Raw genomic sequence first — 22,992 nt, forward strand, 5'->3', positions numbered from 1 at the left:
AGCTAGGTAGCTAGCTAGCCCGGGTAATGTTATAATATTAGCCAGCTTGCTAACTCACCTAGCTATATTGCTAACTTGCTAAGTCCATAACGAGTCACTTTGCTAGCTATCTGGCTAATTCAGACCACATAATTTGGCACTGGAAGAAAGTCGCTAGTCTAGATAACGTTGCCTGGCTATTTTAGGAGCTACGATAGAAGAAGTATCGCTTAGTAACACTGCTGCGAAGGTGCTGACATCTGATCGATGTTTCCAAAACCGCTTGTCTAATCGAAACTGGATTTCTGTGCCTTCATACCAAGCTAGACTGGGTCGGTTGCTAACTCTCAAGACACATTGTTAACATTTACGTAGCTGTCTTGCTAGAGTTAACTAATATTGGAGAACCATTCATCTGCATATGTGCGATTCTTGTATAACCCAAAGATTGTGGTAATGACCTAATTTAACTGGACTAGCATGATGAGAGAAAGACGTAATCTAGATCCATAGAATGTCATACTGCACGTAGATCACAGAATAGCTAACTTAATATTGCTAGTGTGTTACTACGTCGCTGTTTGGTTCATTAATCATATAACACTAGTAGGGTAGCCAAACAGCGAAGTTACTGTAACGTTAAGTTACACTGTAGGTGTCCCCTGCAAACACCGCCTGCGTTTTAACTGACAAAGGAAACCAATGTTCCTTTGACGAACCTTTTGTAAAATTATGAAAAATTGTTTATTGCATTATTTTTTGGTTTGGCTGTCACGTTCGTCCAATCTCCCATATACGAGCCTCCGAGTTAACAGGAATAAGTGTAGTTTACGTCTTCCACAGTGCATTAGTTAATTATTTCTCATGCTTTGTTAATTGTATTTAAGCATAATAGGTTCAAATAAAAGCAATCCTGTTGTGAAATATTTACGATTATGTATCGTGTAGCTAGCTATTTTAATTCTATTCGCTTGGTGTGGTTTTCATTTTCAAATTGGACCTGCGATTTTAGTAAACTTTATTTTGGAGCATTTTACTTTTCGCTTGCATATCAGTTGCGATTGACCCTTTCTTTTTGATTACGTTGGGCGTAAGATTTAATGTGGATTTATTTCACCAAGTCACGTTTGTGTTGTATTCAGTTGGACTGGAAATCATTTACTCAATTTGTCAACTGATAACCCGCCGATATCTTGGTTGTCTGCTTCGTCATCATTATCATCGCTCATGATTTCAGCTGCAAGCAAGGGACCCGGGCTGACTGTTTGTAGTTAGCTATGGTAGTTAGACGAGTTATAGGAATCCACCAGTACTCAGAAAGGCAATAAATTATAGCCTCAGTTGACTGTCTCTCGCTCTACTTCTAGTGCAGCATGTGAAATGATGGACTGTTTGCAGAACTGGCATCAATAATTGATTTATCACATTTAAGTGGCACTGAATGTGTTGTTCGTTTTCACGGGAGTCGTTCACGTTCTTGTGCTTGACAACGTTTGCTCCACCGCTGAAAAAAAAAAAAAAAAAAATCAGTGTCACAGGATTTTTGGTCCTTCAAATTAGAGAATGCACAATACAGAATAAAAATTCAGCTGTACTTTTAAAATAAAATCAAAATGCAGAATAGCATGTTGCGTCCCCTTTATTCTGTCACGGCTCGTGGTTGTACTCTGTACTACACCTAGATGTAATCCAATCAATGGCTCATTGATGCGAATGCACTGAGGCACCCATTGTATTATGTGTCTGTAATTGGGTTGTCTACTGAACAGTAGCAATGCTAAATGGCCAGTACTTTTTCTGTAGCTTTTTTTTTTTTAAATCTCCAATTTAAACCATGGCTGCTCTTTGATGCATTTGCTTTCACTGTGATTGCATTAAACATCAATTTGTCTGTAAGTAATCATCTCTCTACGAGAGAAAGACCATTTTCTTATGGAGATGATGGGGTTATTGTTTTGTTTTTTGTATCACATTGGCAATAAATGGTGACACTTTTTTTCTCCTTGCATCTGCAATAGGATACTGTTGATCGAACCAATCTAATGGATGTTAGTTTGTGAATTCCCTAGCTGTAGTAGTAGTAGTAGCTAGCTGATGTTAATTTTGTGCCTCCACCATCTGTGAACCATGTACAGTAGACAATCCAAGTGGTTATGTAATTGTATTTGCGATGGTACAATTGTGCAATGAACTTCTGAACTGCAAATGAACACGGCCTATAATATTAGCAGAGCAACGTTCAGTAACTGCAATCCAGCTTAATGACATCATAATTGTTCAGTACATGAATATCATGGGAATACGTTGCATATGAGCCAATCAGAGGAGGATGGGTTTCCCCCTTGAGCCTGGTTCCTTCCAAGGTTTCATCCCATCTGCCACAGGGAGTTTTTCCTTGCCACTGTTGCTTTAGGCTTTCTCCTGTGGGGCTTTAGGCCAGGGTTGTCTGTGAAGCGTATTGTGACAATTGCTGTGAAGTACGCTATATAAATAAAATTTGATTGATTGATATGTGTTTGATGAATATTTCATACAACACTAATATTATATGAGCTGCTAAATGGCATCTCTAGCTGCTTAATAAACTGCAGGGCAGTGACTCTCCTGCCAGGTCAGTGGACTGGAAGCATAACTCCAGGATAGGCCAACGCTTATAAGACCGTGGAGCTTTAGCCCCTATTACAATGGCTGCACTAAAATGCAAAGATGGCGAAGCTGGCCTCCTGTGTTTCTGGACTGCTTTAGCCCCATAATACAGGAAAATTTAGCACCTCACTTATCAGCTGGGGTTTTAAGGGCGTAATAATTGTGAACTATCATCTGTTAATTGGCCTCTATGATCCATTGACATTGCATGTTTTAAGTAGATTGGATTACTCTCCCATTTACTTGAACTCTTCTGTTCATCTTTCATCCTGATTAAATCATTTTATTTTACTGACAGAGACAATAATAGTGATGTACCTTCTTCAAACGGCCATATCTCAGAATAATACAAATCTAGATGTTTCAGACAGGCTGAGGATGTGTGCGCCAATGGTAAAGAACAAGATATTCTTTCATTGGATTTGAATTTGGTTTCAGAAGTCCTCCTCCTTTCTGACTGCGGAGTTCACAGGATGGGTCTGCAGTGCTTCCATTGATAGGACCGATATTCTCCAGAGATAGCCATGGAGGCATTAAAGATTTTGCAAGGGCTCAGTTTCGTAAAAAAGGGCACTTTTATCCCCTGTGATTGTTGCTGAAACCATCTGAAGGTATTGATTTCTTCTGGAAAGATTCCAGGGAAAGGCGAAAGAAGGAACTTTACTCCAGTTAAAGGCATGCTTTGGATGAGTGGCTGTGGACTGATTTTTCTGATTTTTTTGTCAAAGCCGTAGGTCAATCAACCGTAGGTTTTGTTGTTTTGTTCACGTTTTGTGCCTCATAATTGGATGTTAATGAGATTATTTCTCCATTGCCGTGGGTTATGTCAGGTCTTGGTTTTAGTGCTTCACTCATATTGCTTTTCAGATCTAGATTTCTTTGCTTCCAGTTTTTCTTCCCTGCATATGTGTTTTTTGAACTATGCTTGCTCATGTATACTGCCGTTTGTATCACAGTAATTCACATTAAATACATTTAAAAGACTTCTTGGATGTGTTTGAGTCCATGTCCGTTTTACTGTTCTTAAGGAAAACCACATACCCACCCAGCTAATGCATGGAGTGGAATGCTCGCTCTCCGGCTCCTGGACTGTGTCCTGCATATAAGTGGTTCTGTGATGTTGGCGAGATCTGTGTTTGCGGAAAGGTATGGAATTCAAAATGTCAAAAGGCTCCATTTTCATTTAGGCCTGTTGCTTGTGTCGCTGTCTGGCTGATGAATTAGGCCCTAGTGCAGTTCGAGACAGTATTTTTCCATTCCTGAATTCTGGGGGGGGGGGGGGGGGCGAAGACTACAAAATCGGTGAGCGTGCCTGAGGTTTAAAATGGGACCGAGACTGTGTCTGCATCTAGAGAATTAAGTCTGTCTCCATCCTGGCATCTTGAAATCTCAGAAAAACAGAATGTTCCCTTATCTCTGCCTGGGACACATGCACACTGTTTGAGCCGGCAGATTTTACATATATTACTGGCAGAATTTCCCGCTGTAACCTTTGGTAGAGCGGTTTAAAGAAAACCCGAGTCTGGCTGTGTTGGGTCCTTTCACTGTGGAATGCCTAGCAACCCCATTACATAGCCCGGTCCTCTTTAGCACATTAAAAAGCTCCAGACTTCCTGTCCTGCTTGTGTTTCATAAGGCGTGACTGTGCACGGTGCTGTGTCTGTGTCAGCTGTGAAAACGCTCGCGCAGCTGTGGGTTTGAGCGGCGCTCGCGGCGGGGCTGTGCTAATGAGGGGCCGGAAGCGGCCCGGTCGGAGAGCCGTGATGGATGCCGGCCGACGGCTCCGCTGAGCTGAGGAGACGCTGCTGTCCATCCCTGCGGACGGACGCCCCGCCCCGCCTTCCAGAGGGCCGGCCTTCTGCTCGGTCCTCTCGGCCTCTGCTGTCAAACCCTCGCTCTCGCATGGGTGGAAACGCACTTAATCACGGCACCCGTGATATGTGTTATCTAATCTGGGTAATTTGTGTGTGTACGTGTGCGTGCGCTCGTGTGTGTGTGTGTGTGTGTGTGTGTGTGTGTGTGTGTGTACACAGTCTCTTTAAGATGTCGAATCTCTGTGCTGTTGCTTTATCTCTCCTGTCATCTATAAATGACACGTCAGCAGTTGTTTGGGTCTGGGGCTTAACACTGTTGGAGAAGCGAAAATGAGCATCATATTTATGTACAGTAGTAGGCTCTGTCTGTGGGAAATGTGACGTTTAATAGCTACTCTCTTGCCTAGTTGTGGCTTGTTCCATTTTGTGCTCCTGTGACGATATGCAACCATTTTTTAAAGGTATTTTTTCTAATAAACTGGGAACCGCGAATGGCGGCATGGAGCTGCCCACTCCCAGGCGGGAGCCCTGCGGCTGGAACGCGGATCTCCACGCGTTAAAAATGCAGCTGCAGCCGTCTGCAGGAACGCAGCTATCTGCGTTACCCTGCGCAGAGGTGAAGCGGACGCTGTTCTCATGCCCCTTCCCCTCTCTTATCTGTGCGCGGTTCAGACCTTGACTCTGTGTGGCTTTGCAGGTCACGTGGAGGCTTTTCTGTAAGAGGCTGGCTTCTCTTACCGCCACGCCCAACTCTCATTTTGACACGATTATTGTCGACCCCCCCCACACACACACCCCCCGTCCTTCCCGCTCTTCTCTGCTCCTCTCTCCTCCTCCTGGGACGTCTCCTGTCCTCTTTTCCAGCTCGTGGCTGCCTACGTGATGTTGGATCGTATTTCCCTCGATAATCCATGGGTTCCTTTTTATTTTTTTTCCCCTTCCCTTTGAGCTGTGCTGAAAAGGCGCCCCCTGCCCTACATGGAACATCAGCCCCCTTTCTCCTCCCAACGAAAACGGGGGTCCCGCTGGGACTGGCACCGGGAGTGTAAATGAGACTTTACTTAGAAGGCGCACGGTGTCAGGTCCCCTCCCACGGCACTCTTCTGCATTTAAAGGGCACCTCCGATTGGTCTCTGAAATCCTCTGTTTGCCTGGCGACCGTCATTTATCACGTCTGATTGGAGTCTGAATTTGAGGCTCAGGTTTCCATTGTAAAGGTAAAATTGGTGTAGGGCTGTAGTCTTGTGGATGGATTCTTGTCATGCAGCGGTTCCAGAGCTTTCCGAGCCCCTGAGCCGCTTCCTCAGCAAATCTTCTGTCACCCATACCTCATTAAAATATGGCCTCACACAAGTTCAAATACAGTATCAAATAGCCTACAGCGTGTTTAGACTGACTGCTGCTGTGCATGTATTTTGCATAGTGTCATTTGACTAGTCTGAGTGACTGTGGAGAGTGTATATGTGCTCAGTCACTTTTTTTTCTACCACATGTATTACATGACCACCTCAATCCCTCTCAGAACCTTCTAGTAAGTGCCAGCATACAGTTTGAGAACATCGAGAGTACAGGTCTTAGTGATAGTACATTGCACTGCCTTTCTAACGCTTTCACAGTGTTCTGTCACTCGGTATGCTTTGCTGCTGTTTAAGCAATTTAGTTAAACGGCGTAATTTTCTTTAGTCACACTGTTACTCAGTCTGTTTTTCCAGCGCTAGGTTTTTTCCCTCAAATAAAATGATTCACCTCACAGCAGCTGCCTTGTGAATGTTAGTGCGCTAGTGCAGCTAGCCTTGCAGTGTGAAAGCTCTATGTTTATCCTGCTGTCGTGCCTAGCCTGGCTTTTCCCACGTTTCATGGTGATGAAATGCCCAGCCTTGTTGTCTCCACTGGGCAGGCTGGCCTCTTGTCCCTGTGGTTTGTGGACAGATGGCTGCCATTCCTCCATTTTGAACAGAAAACTTGGGCCGTTGCAGGACTGAGCAGAAGACGGCCGGGGTTCCTAGACTGTGAAAGCCTTCCTGGTTTCACATCCTCGGCTCAAAAGCGGGTGTCGGGCGAAGGCGTGGTCGCCCAGCCAACCGCACCGACAGGCTCGGTTTCCCACCATCGTCACGGAAACACCGGGATCCACAAATAATCGTCATTCCACAAGCTTGTTACGGTGATGAAATCGCTCTGCCCTCGTGCCAAATATGCGCTTGCGGTATTCGTAAACCCCTTTCGGGAAATTTCCCCCCCCCCCCCACGTTTTAAACGGACCCCTTTTTAAAACCGGCAGTCCGTTGGTGACAGTCCAGGAAGGTCGGAAATGCGACCTGCCGCACCCTGGTTAGGCGGAACCCCTCCTGACCTCGGACGCCTCGGGGTGTTTTTAAACGTGTTTCCTGAATGAACTCTACTCTGGCTGCACGCGCAATAAACACGGCCGTTATCAGTCATGTCTGTTGCACAATAGCGAACGGTTGGCTGGCGGCGCGGGGCGCGTTCCTCCGTGAGATCTGCGTGGCTGCGTGTCCATAGCTCCTCCCATAGGCGGTGTGGAGCTCAGCGTTGGCATGGCTGCTGCAGAAAGCTTAAAGGAGACCCACAGGCTTGTTCGCTACGCCGTTTCTTCGTTGACCTCTCTCCAGTGCAGATTCGCGGGAGGAAGTGGTGTGTGGAAACGGAATCCTGCCTGCTCGTGTGCGCTCTTGTTTCACACTGTTTCAGTGCTTCCAGTGATTTATTCACAGATAAACGATGTTTCGGAAATGTTGCTTGCTTGCAAGTAAAGGACTGGGAGCATTGGAATTCTGTACAGACGTATTCCTTTCCTTAGGCTGCATTTCTTTGTTCTTCACATTTCATATTTTGTGATTGACAGGGTGTGCTTATGCTCTGTGTTTCCTTCTGACTCATACGCACTTACACATAGTTTACATATTGAAGCGTGTCTCATAAACACACGCACATGCACACACACACAGTTTACGCATACAGAAGCATGTCTCTTGCGCACACACACACACACACACACACACGGAGCAGAACATTGTGAGCTGGGCTGCTGTAGACAGCCTTGTTAAAAATGCAGTGGCACACATCAGAGTGGGGGCAGTGGCAGAGGCTGACAGCTGTAGTGACGGGGTCCCGTCTCGACGGTTTCCTCCACTGGCAGCGAGACTGGCGCTGAGTGCATGTGTGAGACCTCTGCCTCTCGTGCCCCCTGCACCCCTGCTAACAATCCAGGGGTGGGGGGGGGGTGCGTGGGGGCCGGTGTGTCCTGGAGAGATGGGGAGACAGTGCCCTTCAGGAAGAGTCTGCAGGGCTGTCTGACGCTCTGGTGAATGTGTACTACGGCAGTGGAAGCCCGCTACACGCTACCCGCTGCGCGCTTTAGCCCTGATTTCGCTCCCTTAATTGCCCTCCAGGGCTTGCCGCAGCTTTGTAGATCTGAAAAATCAAACGCCGCAGTCGTACCAGGCTTAAAGCCGTAGCTACCGTAGAGCGCTAGGCTCTGAGCGTGCTGGTTCCAGAGAGAAGCCTCTTAAGCTGCTGGTGAATATTAAACATGTTTCAGTTCCTCCTGAGTCTGCACTGAGTACGACCTGTCAAGAGCTGGGACGAACCGTCTACCAACTTCAAATTAAAAATAACCCTGAAAAAATAACCGTGAAACTTAATCTGAAAAGCTGTTAGTGTATACATATGTATGCATGTATGAAAGTAAACAGTATTTTGGTAAGAAAATATAGGCTATATCTAAAGAAGATGTTATTAAGTATGGTATGTAGGAAAGAAATTAACTCTGTTGATGAAACTTAGGGCTGAATCTAGACCTGCTATTAAGTGCATTACCTGCGTAACTCACAAAATGAAAGAGGAATTAAGTTGGAAAGTATCCAAGTAAGTTCATATGTACGTGAGAAGGTTGGTACACACGTGAGACAGTATCAAACTAAGAAATTAAGTACAACATCTAAGACTTGCTGCTCTCTCTTCTCACAGTGACCCCTGGTAGAGCAGAAGGCCCAGCCGAGAGCAGACCAGAGCAGGGGAGATGTCTCCAGCGGGGGCCAACGGCGACTGTCCTCACCTGGAGTGCGTGGGTGAGATCACCAAGGAGGAGCTCATCCAGAAGTCTCATGTGAGTCGCCGCGCCCAAGAGCCCCAATCAGCCCCGGCGCAACCGTGGCAACGCAACGCAGGGCTCCCTTTGGCTTTACGCCGATCTTATTTTAGGAGCACGTGGATGTGTCGTAACCTTACTGTCTGTGATTGCAGGGCCAGTGCCTGGACTGTAAAGTCAGTGGACCAAACTTGTGGGCTTGTTTGGAGGTGAGTGGGTGAGCCGGGCAGGCCGCAGTGATGTAAGCGCTGATTACAGCGTCTCTGTTTTCCCATGAGCCTCTGCAGGGTAACCTAAACTTCACCGTGCGGCAGTAGCTCTCATTACTTTCTTACGTAATACCCTTTCACATGTGTGCCACTTTCTCTTGTAAAAAAGTGGGAATCTATAAAAACAGTGTAAGGTAGCAATTATGTTCGTTTGGCATAGTGAGTATGTTATTAAATGTATGATTACTAGCTATTTGATACAGCTTCCTTGAATAACCTTAAAGCGTGGAAATTACAGCGCATCGCAAATTTGTTTAGGCAAATAAACACGATGGTTGTCATTTGAATAATGTTTACCTCCCTTGTGTGTTTTCCTCATGCTTGGGTAAAGCCTAGTAGAGACGCCTGGTGTCAGTGTGGCAGGGATAAGCTTCATTGATACTAAACTTTAACGCATGTTTTTCTGGACGGCGCATGGATGCTGAGTGGTTTGGTCTGCTCTCTCGCTCTCTGCAGAACGGCTGCGCGTATGTGGGCTGTGGGGAGTCCCATGCTGACCACAGCACTGTCCACTCTCAGGTACGTGTCCCCGCCCGCTTTACCTAGTTACGTGTGTGCTGTGTACGTGCCCGTGTGGACATGCAGCTCAGACAGTGGCCCATGTGCGTGCATGTGTGTGCGTGTTTCTGTGTGTGTGTGCATGTACGTATGTAGGTGTGTGCGCGTGTTTGTGTGTGTGTGAGTGTATGCGTGTGTGTTTGTGTGCGCACGTCAGAAAAATGTGCTGATAGCTGTAAAAATGACCTGTGTGTTTGTGTGTGTGTATGTACGTAGGTGTGTGTGTTTTTGTGCATGCATGCGTGTGTGTGTGTGTGTGTGTGTGAGAGAGAGAGAGAGAGCTTGGCTGTAGAGGCAGTATGAGAAGAGAAAATTCACATCAGATTCCTCTCATCCCGAACTTCCTGCTCGCTCGGGCAAACAGGGCGGCCAGCGCGTTTCCGGAGCGCCCAATTTCTGTTTGTTGCTTGAAGGACCATGGAGCCGAGCAGATATATACTCAGCCTGAATGCCTGATGCCATCCACAGGGCCTGCTGAAAGAGCCCAGCATGGGCTCTGTTTGCATTTCCAGTAGAACTCACATGTTAGCTCATCCATAATTCATCTCCCTATACTGGGAGCAGGCACAGCGGTCGACCCCATTGATATTCAACCTGGCCTGTGCCATCTTCTATTGAAAAGGCGTGCAAAATATGTGTTTGTGTGTGTGTGTGTGTGTGTGTGTGTCCTATTTCATCTTTTGCAGGGCTGGCAAATATATATTTATTTGACTCTTCACCTGTGATACATGTCAGGGAAGAGCATGGAGGCTTCTGTTGAGGAGAAATGGAATAGGTTTTCTGAAAGGACGGTTCATAGAAAGGTTCATAGCTGCAAGGATTACCCTGAATGGGGCGAGTGACCCAAGAATGCAAAATTATTTCTCACTTAATCCCGTGGCTTTGCTCGAGTCAGGGCTTTTGTTCGGAGGTCCGTCATGCGGCGAGTGACCTGGTTATGTCAATAACCTGGAGTCGCCGCCAGCGCGGTCACATCTGCGCCGCGCGTGCTCCGGCTGAAAGGCTTCTGGCACGTTCTCTGAAAACCAGCCAACCGCCGTTTTGAGCAAACGGAGCCTTTCCTGGCCCCGAGATCTTCCTTTTCGAGAAAGAATCACTTCTGCTTCTGAAGAGACTCCCGTTTTACCTTAACTCTGGCCAATATCATTCACTTGAGATGGTTGATCTATAAAGATAATTTGCATGGACGTCTATAAATCGATACCTGTGTTACTGGAAAGAATGGTAATTCATTGGGAAGGTGATATTAAATGTAATTGTTTCGACTTTGCATACTGTGGGCAGTGAGAATCCCAGAGGGACAATCGAAGATCGATGGTTGAGAATGAGACGTTAGATCTGCTGCCTCAGGCAGAGTCTTTATAGTGTAGTTTAGGCTTCTAGCTCTTTCCAGCTCTTGCTTGCAGGGGCTTGGGTGACCCATCGATTTCCTCGCAGACTGAAAACGACTGCAAGGTAATTAGTCTGGCTGTACCCAAAGGTTAATATATCTCCAGAGCCGGTGGTTGACTTTGGAGAAGGAAGGCCATTGTTCTCCACGTTGCCTGAAAAACGTCTCGGCCTGCTCTTCAGACCGGCGATATTTCTCCCCTTAATAGCATCTGGAAAGCGAATATTGTGCCATTAATAATTGAGCTTCTTTGAAGTGGGGGGGGGGGGTGGTGGTGGGGGTTTGCTGGGGGGGTCTGGCGAGCCATCTGCCCTCACAGCTGTGGAGCGGTGGCGTGCTGCGACGGCTCCTCGCCCGAGCACCCCCCCCTGCAATCGCAAATTCGCACTGTCCCCCCCACACCCCCCCCCTGCCTGTCACCGGTTTCCTAACCCCTCCGGGGATGGAAAGGGGCCTACTGTGCTGGCTGGCTGGCACGTAGGAAGCAGGCTTTTGCGGCTGGGTGGCATGAAGCCTTTTCTGCAAGCTTTCAGTCTGTCTGAAATAGCACCGCCTGGCATTACTCGGCTGCGGTAATAAGAATTTTGGCTGGTTTTGGAGGACCCCTCCCTGCCCACCACGAGCGTCAGATTCAGCCTGTTTGTCTTCCTCAGTGAAATAAGGGACTCTGATCTAACATGGCCGTGCTCTAATTGGACCAGATTAGCTTTTTTAAGTTTTTTCTCCCAGATAGGACAGGGTTATCATGCGTGTTTTCATGGCTGTCCTATGATGGGACCAGTTTTGTGTGTCTAGTATACCTGTGTTCTTATAGGACAGGTTTAGCGTGGGTCTAGCAAGGTGGTGCTCTGATTGGACAAACGTATTCTGGGTCTGAGTTGGCTGTTCTCTCATTGGACCAGTCTAGCGAGGGCACGCTCTGGTCAGACCAGTTTAACTGGCTGTCGTTGCGGGTCTAATATGAATTTTTTTTTCCTGGTAGGACACACGACACAACTTGACGGTGAACCTCACCACGCTGCGGGTGTGGTGCTATGCCTGTGGAAAAGAGGTCTTCCTGGACCGAAAGCTGGGCCCTCGATCCCCGCCCCCCGCCAGCAAACCGCACTCCCCGCTGCAGCCCGCTGCCCAGGTAAGCCTCACGCCCCGCCCTCAGGCCCCGGGCCCCGCACCTCTCCAGAGCCACAATCACCAGCACACCCTCTCCATCCAGCCTGGCCTCCAAACACAACAATACCGGCTTTTAAGGAACGGATTAGTTTCAGTTGCTAAAAATACAGTGGCAAATCAGCTTAAAACTACACTATTGCTTTTTATGGAAACTGTGTAAATGTCTCCTTTACTCCAGTTTTTATCAGCAGCCATTTTGGAAAAGGAGAATGCTCATTTGTGGTCCTACAGTTACTTTAGCTCTTCTGGATAGTTTATGCTTTAGCTCTTCTGGATAGTTTATGCTTTAGCTTTTCTGGATAGTTTGTGCTTTAGCTCTTCTTTATAGTTTATGCTTTAGCTTTTATGCTTTAGCTTTTCTGGGCAGTTTATGCTTTAGTTCTTCTCAGCAGTTTCCTGGTCAAGCCCTGAGACCAAAAAATTGAAGCAGGAGACCTTATTTATTTCACATAAAAATTCAGCACAGGAGCTTGGTCAGGGCGCTTGTAAATTCACTTGTATGCGAAGCGTGTACTGTAGCTAATGTAATAGAACTGTCTGTGTTTTGTCTGGTCACTGGTATAGCAGGGCAGAAAATTGAGTAAATTGAACTCGTAGGACTGCAGTTTTAAATTTGATTTTGGCCTGTTGTATAACGGCAAATATCTGTTGACAATGAAAGTATCTGCTGCAAATTGAGTAACAGAGCAGCAATAAAATGTTTACGATTTTGGGCTGAACTGTTGGGAGAGAAATTTTGTTACCACCGGCCTATAAAATGGTGCTGGTTCCAGGAACAGGGAAGTAATGCAGTGAAAGAAAAATGAAAGCCAAAATTCAAACAGCGAGTAGGTTTTAACAAAGGAATTCTGTGAGTTTTGGTGGCTTTGACTACATTCAGTTGTAAGTCAGAAATTCATATATTGGCACATTTTCAAAATTTCATTGTGTGTCTACATATTTATGTGTGTGTGCGTCAGTGTCTAAATGCCTAAATATTATGTATGCACCAAGCATGGTTTCTTTTGTTTGTTGCTAAATACATAGCTGTTAACATATTACTTACATTCCATAAGGTACATTGTATTGTAATTCGATAAAGTTCTAATCCTCATTGATGCATGTGTATGTCACCATGTTGCAAAATGCTTGTCGAGAGTGGGCCTCTAATTAGCTTTATAGCTTAGATATAGAATTACATTAATTTAACGATAAAAGCAATAATCATGACCACTTGGATCTTTGTGCTTCTGTAATTCCATATCTACGAGAGTGTAATTATCTGTGATGGCAGCTACTCTGTCTGTAGAAAGGCAAGCAAATATTCCCTGTGGCAGCATCTATATATGACATCATACCTGCGCGTATGTGCACATATCAAGTGAAATGTAATAGAGTATGTCTGTGTTTGGTCTGCTCAGGCCCTCTTATGCTGTACAGGGTCCATTATCTGATCCATTATTAGTGGGCTCTTTGTGTCCCTGGAGGAGTGCGGGTCTCTCTGGGATACTTCTCCGGGTTTTTCCTCGTGTCTCGTGAGCGGCCCGTGGCTTGTCGCCGTTTGAGGCGGGGGCCGTCGCCCACGGGCCGGCACCCGCAGGAATCCGCGCGGGCGAACGCTGAGAATGTGGAGGCTCGTCTCTGTGCGGCCGAGCCTCTGAAGTCCGCTCCTCTTAATTAACGGCTGGAGCGGCCGGCACGTGAGGCGGCGTGTCACGCACGCGCTCAGATGAAAGGGTGTGAATTCCCCCCCCCCGTGTTGTGGCGTCTGTTTGGTCAGGCCGGCAGCCCGTGCGCTCGCATTAAAACGCCGCGCCTCTCCCGTTTCGGCAGGACGCCAAGGCCCCCGGGAGCCCCGCCGCGCTCCGGGCCCCCCCCGCGGCCGCCTTCGATGACCTGGACATGGAGATGGAGGAGGAGGACGAGTTCCGCACGCGAGGTAGGTCGGTCGCCGAGTGCTCTTTCCGTACCCCCTGTGCCTATTGGCTGGATACCCAGGAGGGTAGGGGGTGTTATCCTGTTCACAAGCATTCGGAAAGTGCGGGATTAGCCAGGGTGAACTAACAGTTGTGTGGGAAAATAAATTCCAAATTAAACACAAGAGTTATTGCTGCATACTGTATGCTGTGCTGATGAAGCCCCAACTGTGATTGGCTGCCTGAATTAATTGCCTTCCTCTGACACATAGATATTAGTCTGTCTCTGATATAATTATATTTTAATCTACACTCCTACCCTGCCTGCGGAATAATTTAATGTGCACACACTCTCGCGCTGCTAAGTGTTTACTCTCTCTCTCCCTGGTGTGCCCACAGTCCTGCTTTGAACCTCATTAGACTATATAAATGTTAGCGAGCTAGCTAGCGCTAGCGGCATTTGTTTTGCTTGGGTCTGTGGAAACTTGCACTCCAGGTGCAGAAAGAAAATGGAGTCTCATGCGTTCACGATGTGAAAGGTCAACCAGTATGATAATAGCGCGAGCCGTTGTGGCCGTGGCAACGACCGTTTCCATGGCGCGCTGGCCCCGCCCTGACGGCGTTTCTCTCCCCAGGCCTGACGGGACTGAAGAACATCGGGAACACGTGCTACATGAACGCAGCCCTGCAGGCCCTGTCCAACTGGTAAGAGCCGCGGCGGTGCGTCCTGACCCTCCCGCCACCTCTCCGCAGCCTTGGCTGTTTCTCCCTTCTCATTGGAGGGAGTTCTGATGCGGTTACCCCGGCTTGCAGCCTCTGATATCGGGGGGTGGCCTGTCATACAACTCCCGCCACAACTGTTTTCCATCATCGGCTTGGAAAGTGCCTTAAGCTCTGTGATTCCGGACGAGACCCCCCCCGCTAACAAATCCAGCGATGTTGGTAATTTGAGTTTATCTGATGGCACAGAAGTAGTTGCTGATGAGGATAGTAAAGAGGAAGCGGATGGGGGGGGGGCAGATAATGCTCTCTGGCTTCGGTTCAGCTCCGAGCCCTGCAGCATCCGCCAGGCTCGCTGGGCTAAAGGATGGCGTGAGCTCAGGCTGCGCTTTTACTGAGTTTCTCTCTCGGAGTCTCTTGTTCCAGCTGCTCTCTGCTGTCAGCCACGTCAGCTAGTCGGTGTTATTGCAGGTGATACCCTCAGTCTCCTGGGCAAAGTAACTGTGGGCAGTCGCTGTGGCTAATGGGCCCAGTATCGTACCAGGAAGAGAGGATTAAAGTTGAGCGTGTATGTTTAATTGTGCCTGCAGGAATGTGTGTGTGCGCATTTCTGAGTGTGTAAGCCGTGCGAGGCACAGAAAGGCCGCACTGGCTGAAATATTGGGTTTCTCTACCTGCTCTTCGAAGGGATTAAAAAGCAATTAATTTGAAGACCCTGCTTGTGGGCTTGGGGCGGTTCTTTCCCCGGCCGGTTTTGCGGGCCCGTCTCATCGACTGTCTCTTGTGTCCCGCAGCCCACCCCTGACCCAGTTTTTCATAGACTGCGGGGGCCTGGTGCGGACGGACAAGAAGCCGGCCCTCTGCAAGAGCTATCAGAAGCTGGTGTCCGACCTCTGGCACAAGAACAGGTAGCTCTTCCCCTCGGTCACCATGGCGACACAATTAGCCGCAGCTGCGCTAATCCCCAGCTGAGTAGCAGACCGGGCCGTGTGCCTGTGATGTCCTCACCTTGCGGCTCAGTACATCTCCAGCATCTAATGCACTCTGCGTTTTTTGTTGTCTTTCAGGCCCGGCTACGTCGTCCCCACAAATCTGTTCCAGGGCATAAAAGCGGTCAACCCGATGTTCCGCGGATACTCCCAGCAGGTTTGTCCCTTTCTCCCAGGACCCGTATGTGGTTACGGTCACGTCTTCGCTGTGCGCCTCTGATCTGGATTAAAAACCCGTCTGTTGTACCGGTGTTAATGGCTTTTTTCAGAAACTCGAGATCTTTTAAAATCTGAGAAGGACGAGAAGAAGCCCGACGCTCCTTCACTCCGGGCTCAGCCGGTCTGAGAGGCGCAGAATTGTCTTTCGTCGTTTGTCATTTAATCAATGCGGCCTGAAACCGCCCAGCCAGAAGATAAGACCTCTCGCTCGTGATTACCGGCTTACCGGGGTGAAAGAAAAGAACGCTTGGAACTTGTTTGATTGCATTGCGGCGCTCGCAAACCCACGTCCTTCCAAAAAAAAAAAAAGAGCCAGAAAGAGCAGCCCTTTGATGTGCATGCCGAGGCGTCCTGTGGTAATCGGGGGACTGCAAATGAGCTGGGGCCGAACAGGGCGGCCATTTAGGGCCGGGGTCCCTCAGAAAGCCCGTGTTTGTTCAGTCCCCCCGGCAGCCGGTGAATCTTAATTCGTCACGCCGCTGTCGCGCGGCGCTCCGCGGAATTAGCATTTCAATGAGAGGATTCGGCGCGGGCCGCGACGGCGGAAGCTTCCGGGCGGACTCGCGAGGCCGGCCTCCGCTAATCCCCCCCCCCCCCCCCAGCAGTCACCCCTACCTGCTCTCACATATCCGTGACGAACGGAAAGACAGGAACGCGGTGAAACCGCGGGGACAGAACGTGGTGAAACCGCGGGGACAGAACGTGGTGAAACCGCGGGGACAGAACGTCGTGTTCTGGGCTCGGCTCTTTTGGGTTGCGTTTCTGAGGCTGCTTTTCTGATTGTGTTCAAACGCTCTTGTGCTGTGTTCGCAGGAGGCTTCGCAACGTGATGGGAATAGGTTAACGCACTGAGCTTGCAGTTATTTAACTGGGAATAAAACTCAGCCAAAACTTCTGATGAAAGTCTGCGCACAGGCATTCCTGGAAACACTCGTTTGATGTCATGCTCCAAAGTTATATTTATTGCTAGACGAGCTGATGTAGCTCATTGAAGGACGTGGGCTGTTGGAGTGTGTGTGTGCGCGCGTGTGTATGTGTGTTCCCTGGGACAGGCGGCTTGGCATGTCTGGAAGGCTCAAATAGATCTAATTAAAGGCATGGATTGAATCTATGAAAAGCGCAGAATCTTTTGTTGTAACCTACAAAACTTGTTCTTTATTTTAGAGCGTCAGTTAACCATGCTCCTTCTGTATGGCCTTCCACATTTAATGTTATAGCTAGACCATGAACAGTGAAGCAGAATTGGTCTTGCACCTCTGCATTTACGGCCACCCTGGACCATTACCCAGGATAATTTGATTTAAAAAATAAATAAATAAATTTGAAACACTGATTTGTTGCAAGAGGTCTTTGTTGAACCTGGGCTGAAAGTGTAGTCTGATGCGCTGAACTCAATTACCCAGGATTCCCAGGAGTTCTTGCGCTGCCTGATGGACCAGCTGCACGAGGAACTGAAGGAGCCGGTGGTGGAGCCCGAAGACCATTCGCACGCCATCACCATCGATGACACCGTGGAGGACGACAAGAGCCAGTCGGATAACGACTTCCAGTCGTGCGAGTCGTGCGGCAGCAGCGACCGGGCGGACAGCGAGGCCCCGCGGGCCCAGGACGACGCCAACGAGGCGGACATGCTGATCCCGGACGAGGCCCAGGCCAACCGCGACTGGCAGAAGGAGAAGAACCTCATCAACAACCTGTACCGCGCCGGCTCCAACCAGGACCTGGACAAGGACATCGACACGGCCGCCGAGCCCACCCCCGTCATCAGCAGCCAGGGGGCCGTCAAGGTGCAGATCCAGAGCCGGCTGTCAGGTAACCAGGACCTCCTCATCTCCTTATATGGGCCTCTTCTTATATCGACACCATCTTGTGTGGCCTTCTTATACCCCAATCTCTATATACCCCAGTCTCCTTATATGGCCCTGTCCACATCTCCTTATATGGCCCTGTCCACATCTCCTTATATGGTTCTTACATCCACATCTTCTTATATGGCCCTTATACTGTAGGGGCTGCACATCAAGGGAATTCAATATCCGGATCTTTGTCGTACATTATGTCTTGGAAGTTGTAGCACATATTTTAGATTCTGATGGATAAGTGGGTTCTGATAGATTCTGGGGCACAAGTACACACATTGGTGAGAGGGGGTGGGGACTTTGCTGGGAGGTGTTTCGGGGTCACATCTTAATCAGTAGTCGTGCTTTTGTAGATCTGTATTATTTAAAGGCAGGTGCTGTGCCTTCATTTGGTACGTTGCCCGACCGTATGAATTATTAATGCCGGTTCCCTGCCGTTGAGGGGGTTGTTGGCACCGACCGTAGCTCTCCTCTCTCTGCCGTCCTTCTGCCAGACTGCTACCCCGACGTCCAGGTCACCAGCACCTCCAGGCCGCACAGCCCCACCCCCAACGACGGGATGATCTCCAAAATGTCCAGCAGCCCCCCCAAAACCATCCCCAGCTGGCCCGGCATCAGCTCCTCTCACAAGAAAGGTACCGCGTCCCCCCCCCCCCCGCCCCCCGCCCCGTGGCACTGTGGCAGAGACTCCATGGTGAAAGGCGGGGGTGAAATAAAATTTAGTAGCCAGCGCCCCCGCCTTCGGTCTTTCACCGCTAATGGAGCGAGAAGCGACTCGAAGAGGAAGCGAAGGCCTGCGGCTGTTGGGACTTCACAGGAGCGTGCGAGCCTGGCGCCCCGCTCGAATATCCAATGTGCCGAAATGTAGCTCCGTGCAGCCTGCCTCCCTGGGGTCCCTTTCAGGACTGACTGGGAAAGAGCGGATGGAAGAAGGGCGCCAGATTCCAGTCAAACTCATCGCATTCATTTAGGATATCTTACTGTGTACTGTGTGTGACTACTGTTCCTTAATTTGGCATTACCACCTCTGTGGAATGTATTTTTTTGGTCCTCTTAGCCAGGAATACCCTTAAAAAAAAGAGATTTTATATATCTCACTAGTAAAAGATAGATAAAATAAATGCTAACAAGTTCACCGTCGGGGCTGGACATGAGTGGTCCAGAGGGGGGGTCTCTTAGCGTCGGATGCTAACGGCGCTCTCTGCCCTGTGCGACAGTGACCACGTTCGCACCGGCCAAGAACAAGGTGCAGAGGAGGTACCGCAGCGTGATCTCGGACCTGTTCGACGGCACCATCATCAGCTCCGTGCAGTGCCTGACGTGCGACCGGGTGAGGCCCGTTTCCCGTGCTCCGCCTCCGCGCAGACACGCAGGGGGGCTTGTGGGAGGAAGCGCCCGCTCGCTGAATCTGTACTCTGCTCTGCTTTTTCCCCAGGACTCCGCACTCTTTTCCATAAATAATTGAATTCACTTCAGTTTTTATTCTGTTGCTGCTGCACTGCGCATCCCTGTGCAGATCACAAAAAAAGCTTGTGAATGGATAATTGATTATGCAGTAAAATTATCCCAAGTGTGTGCATAGCCCTAAGATCTGTTATATTTTGACTGTAGTCAAGTGTGCGGTTAGTGTTGCAGTGCTGGGGGCTGCAGGTTCTGAGTCGTGATGGTGCCACAGTGCTGGGGGCTGACTGGTGTTGTGTTGCTCCTCCCCAGGTGTCCGTTACCCTGGAGACCTTCCAGGACATCTCGCTGCCCATCCCGGGCAAGGAGGACCTGGCCAAGCTGCACTCCTCCTCCCACCCGACCGCTCTGGTGAAGGCGGGGTCCTGCGGCGAGGCCTACGCCCCCCAGGGCTGGATCGCCTTCGTCATGGAGTACATCAAGAGGTGGGCCACCCTCCCCCCCATCTGAGATTGTTTCCCGAGAACGCCCCCACCCACGGTTCCCCCCCATGGGATAAGGAGGAAGTGCTCGATAAAACGTGACGCTAGGCTAGCGTTTCCCCTCCTGCACGTCGGGCGTGGTGAGACCGTCCTGTGGAGGTTCAGCCGTCACTGACCCTCCTCCCTCTTTGTTTCAGCTGGTTTTGGGGCCCTGTGGTCACACTGCAGGACTGCCTGGCTGCTTTCTTTGCCCGAGATGAGCTGAAGGGTGAGAAGATGCCTTCCCAGTCATTCGCTTCTTTACCTTTTCTGTTGGCTTTTTTTTGGCATTCCCAACACTGGCCTAAATATGTGAAATAGGTGCCGTGGCACTTTAATTGCTAATGCTCCTTCTGCTAATGGCTCCCATCTCTTAGAACTGTGTGGTTTGTTGTTCATCATTAGAACCAGGCTCTGGGTGAAATGGTGCAGTGACCACTGTAATGGATTTCCTATTACAAAGATTATTAACTCGGAGGCTCGATCAAGACATAATTGACAAGAAGCCATTTTAAATGAGTTAATTTAAATAACAATAAAAAAGTGATGTAGTTGCATGTTATGGTACACTTCTCTTTAATGAAAACTTGGACAGAAATGATCAAATCTTCTTAACATGTCAGAGGTGTGATGGAATGTTGTGAACGTGACTGAATTGCTTGTGTCTTTGTGTTTCACAGGGGATAACATGTACAGCTGTGAGAAATGCAAGAAGTAAGTGTTTATCTTAAATAAAACATTTTTTAATCCCCATTGAGGAAATTCATCTCACCACCAGCAGTAGGGCTGCACAAGATTCTCACCAAATTCAATTTGTTCTCAGAGTCCTATTAGATACCCTTTTTAGTGCATTTTTTTAACTGTATGACTTTTTTTGATTATTTAAATGCATTTTTTTAATGCAAGACGTGAGCATATTAAGTTCCGTTAAGCCTCTTGATCTTTAACTTTAATTCTGACTGAAGAGCTTGGGGTGACATTTCACAGTCCAGATTAATTGATTTATCCCCGATGTATTTGCTGGTTGGCTCGATCTATTTGCCAAGATAAAGGGGGAGAAAGCATATTTTATACTAATCCTTTAAATTTTCTAGCATTCTACTGTCTGATAATGGGAATAGTGCATAGACATTGCTGTATCTATACGTAACATGTTTTCTGTGTGTCCTTTGTCTCGAGGTAAAAGTGAATTGTGACGTGACATCGCATTTTAAGTAAATGGCCTGACGCTTGTTTTCGCCTAGGTTGCGGAATGGAGTTAAGTTCTGCAAAGTGCAGTCCCTCCCAGAGGTGAGCCCTTTGTTGCTCGGCCATTATCTTTGCCCCCCCCCCTCACAGAGAAAGCTAAGCTCTCCATGCTTACATCCTGAGCTTTGTAAAATAGCTGTTAAACGCGCATCATTGCTATTCCATCCTCTGCCGGCTCTTGAAATTGCATTACACGCTTCCTGTAATCATGTTAGGCCCGTGCTCCTTCTCTCTCTCTCTCTCTCTCTCTCTCTCTCTCTCTCTCCACCCCCCCAGATCCTCTGCATTCACTTGAAGAGGTTCAGACACGAGCTCATGTTCTCCACCAAGATCGGCACCCACGTCTCCTTCCCCCTGAGCGGCCTCGACCTGCAGCCCTTCCTGGCCAAGGATAGCTCCGCCCAGACCACCAGCTACGACCTGCTGTCCGTCATCTGTCACCATGGCACCGCCAGCAGTAAGTCTTGCGCTTTCAGGGAAGGAATTAATATGACGGATGTGCTTGAAAGGCTTATTGAAATGTCAGTTGTTTTTACGCCTGTATATTTCAGTATGATACAGAGTAAAGGGTAAGACTGTTATGTGTTTCAAAGAGATATTGCACACAGTCTTTTTTTTTCCTCAGTTGGTGGTTGTGATATACCGCTCCCATGATTCCTCACCAGTAGTCACATGGCAAGCCTATAAAATAAGTCCGTTGTGTCCCTAGCAAGTCCAGTTATGCTCTTTGTCCCCATTTACGCCTGGCTGTTTTGTGTCTTCAGCCTCTGGGATAGGAATTATGCACGAGACAGTGCAGGTGTAAATGCTCCCAAGATGCACTGGGAACAGATTCAGATCCATTAAACTACTTCAGGAGGTGGTCTGACACGTTTGAGGCAGATGTTATACCATTGTGAATGCATGTGCACACGACAACCAAAGCTCCTCCCAGAGTATAACGTCACACTGTATCCATCCCCCGAGGCGGAACACGCGTAGCTTCACAATCAAAACCCAGAGGCGGAGCAAAACAGGAAGTTGGTTGTCAGGGTTTCTCTTTTTATGCGCAAAACAGCAATCAGATTTCAATCTGGCTAACCGGAGATGCATCTTACCACAAAGTGTAAATGCAATGTGGTTAAATCTTACTCTGATAAAATCTAGATACAAGTCGAATGAAACGACCAAGTGTGAATGGGGTGATTTATTTCTTTTCAGTTAATGCATATTTGAATGTGGAACAGAGCATTTTCAGTTGAGAAATTGACATAAACTGTGTACAGTGAGTCAAACATATTTGGGCAGGTCAGGATTCTGCGGGCATTGTTTGGGCAAGCCTGTCTATTTGTTGTAGATACGCTGGCCTTGCTGACTTCCTGAAAAGGAAGCTTCCAGAAGGTCTCAAAATAGCCCCTGTAATTTGTCCGGGTTTCGAAGGATGACTCCATAAACCGTGGCAGATTCCGGGCGCTCACCGCGGTTCGTGTCCCTGTCTACCGCAGGCGGCCATTACATCGCGTACTGCAGGAACGACCTCAACAACCTGTGGTACGAGTTTGATGACCAGAGCGTGACCGAGGTGCCCGAGTCCTGCGTTCAGAATGCAGAGGCCTACGTTCTCTTCTACAAGTAAGAGGGCTTCTGTTGAGGTATTTACCATACATGTACACGTGTAGCACGCTCACTAGTTTCCTGTTGTTCCAGTAAAAAAAACCCATAGGTTGCTCTGAATGGAGAGACCTGCAATTCATGCATCAGATTACATTTTGGCATTTAGCAGATTGTTATCCAGACATTGTTATCCATTTTTTAACATGCAGTCCATTCATTCAGCTGGATGTTACTGAAGCAACTTGGGTTGAGCACCATGCTTAATGGCACAACGCCCCCAGCTGGGAATCAAACCCACAACCTTTGCATTACCAGCCCAAGTCCCTTAACCGCTACAGCATTATGGCGAGCGGGGGGTGAGTGACGTCTCTCGTGCCGCGTGCAGGAAGAGCAAGGAGGACGCTCAGAAGGAGAGGCGCCGGGTCTCCAGCCTGCTCAACATGATGGAGCCCAGCCTGCTGCAGTTCTACATCTCCCGCCAGTGGCTCAACAAGTTCAAGACCTTCGCCGAGCCCGGCCCCATCTCCAACCACGACTTCCTGTGCCCTCACGGAGGTGGGGGCTCTCTTCCATGCTTCCCCTGGCTAGATCCTACATTATTTTTATTTAT

At 48.5% G+C, this 22,992-nt stretch overlaps 1 protein-coding gene across 3 annotated transcripts in view; it reads left to right on the top strand.

Moving 5' to 3' along the window:
* The window catches only part of usp33 (ubiquitin specific peptidase 33), a 28,596-nt gene that overhangs the window by 440 nt on the left and 5,164 nt on the right, over window positions 1-22,992 (top strand). The window contains exons 2-19 of one of the 3 annotated variants that reach the window (XM_035422375.1): window positions 8,430-8,568; window positions 8,706-8,759; window positions 9,276-9,338; window positions 11,750-11,899; window positions 13,750-13,855; window positions 14,468-14,537; window positions 15,347-15,460; window positions 15,620-15,698; window positions 17,164-17,572; window positions 18,114-18,254; window positions 18,837-18,949; window positions 19,333-19,505; window positions 19,700-19,770; window positions 20,222-20,255; window positions 20,786-20,831; window positions 21,066-21,246; window positions 22,274-22,400; window positions 22,768-22,937. In XM_035422375.1, coding sequence (XP_035278266.1) covers window positions 8,482-8,568; window positions 8,706-8,759; window positions 9,276-9,338; window positions 11,750-11,899; window positions 13,750-13,855; window positions 14,468-14,537; window positions 15,347-15,460; window positions 15,620-15,698; window positions 17,164-17,572; window positions 18,114-18,254; window positions 18,837-18,949; window positions 19,333-19,505; window positions 19,700-19,770; window positions 20,222-20,255; window positions 20,786-20,831; window positions 21,066-21,246; window positions 22,274-22,400; window positions 22,768-22,937 — 2,188 coding nt within the window. In that variant the 5' untranslated portion in view covers window positions 8,430-8,481. The remainder of the gene's footprint in view (window positions 1-8,429; window positions 8,569-8,705; window positions 8,760-9,275; window positions 9,339-11,749; window positions 11,900-13,749; window positions 13,856-14,467; window positions 14,538-15,346; window positions 15,461-15,619; window positions 15,699-17,163; window positions 17,573-18,113; window positions 18,255-18,836; window positions 18,950-19,332; window positions 19,506-19,699; window positions 19,771-20,221; window positions 20,256-20,785; window positions 20,832-21,065; window positions 21,247-22,273; window positions 22,401-22,767; window positions 22,938-22,992) is intronic. The other 2 variants (XM_035422376.1, XM_035422377.1) reach the window with 2 other exon arrangements.

This window comes from Anguilla anguilla, chromosome 6 (genome assembly GCF_013347855.1).
Source record: "Anguilla anguilla isolate fAngAng1 chromosome 6, fAngAng1.pri, whole genome shotgun sequence".
Classification (NCBI taxonomy): Eukaryota; Metazoa; Chordata; class Actinopteri; order Anguilliformes; family Anguillidae; genus Anguilla; species Anguilla anguilla.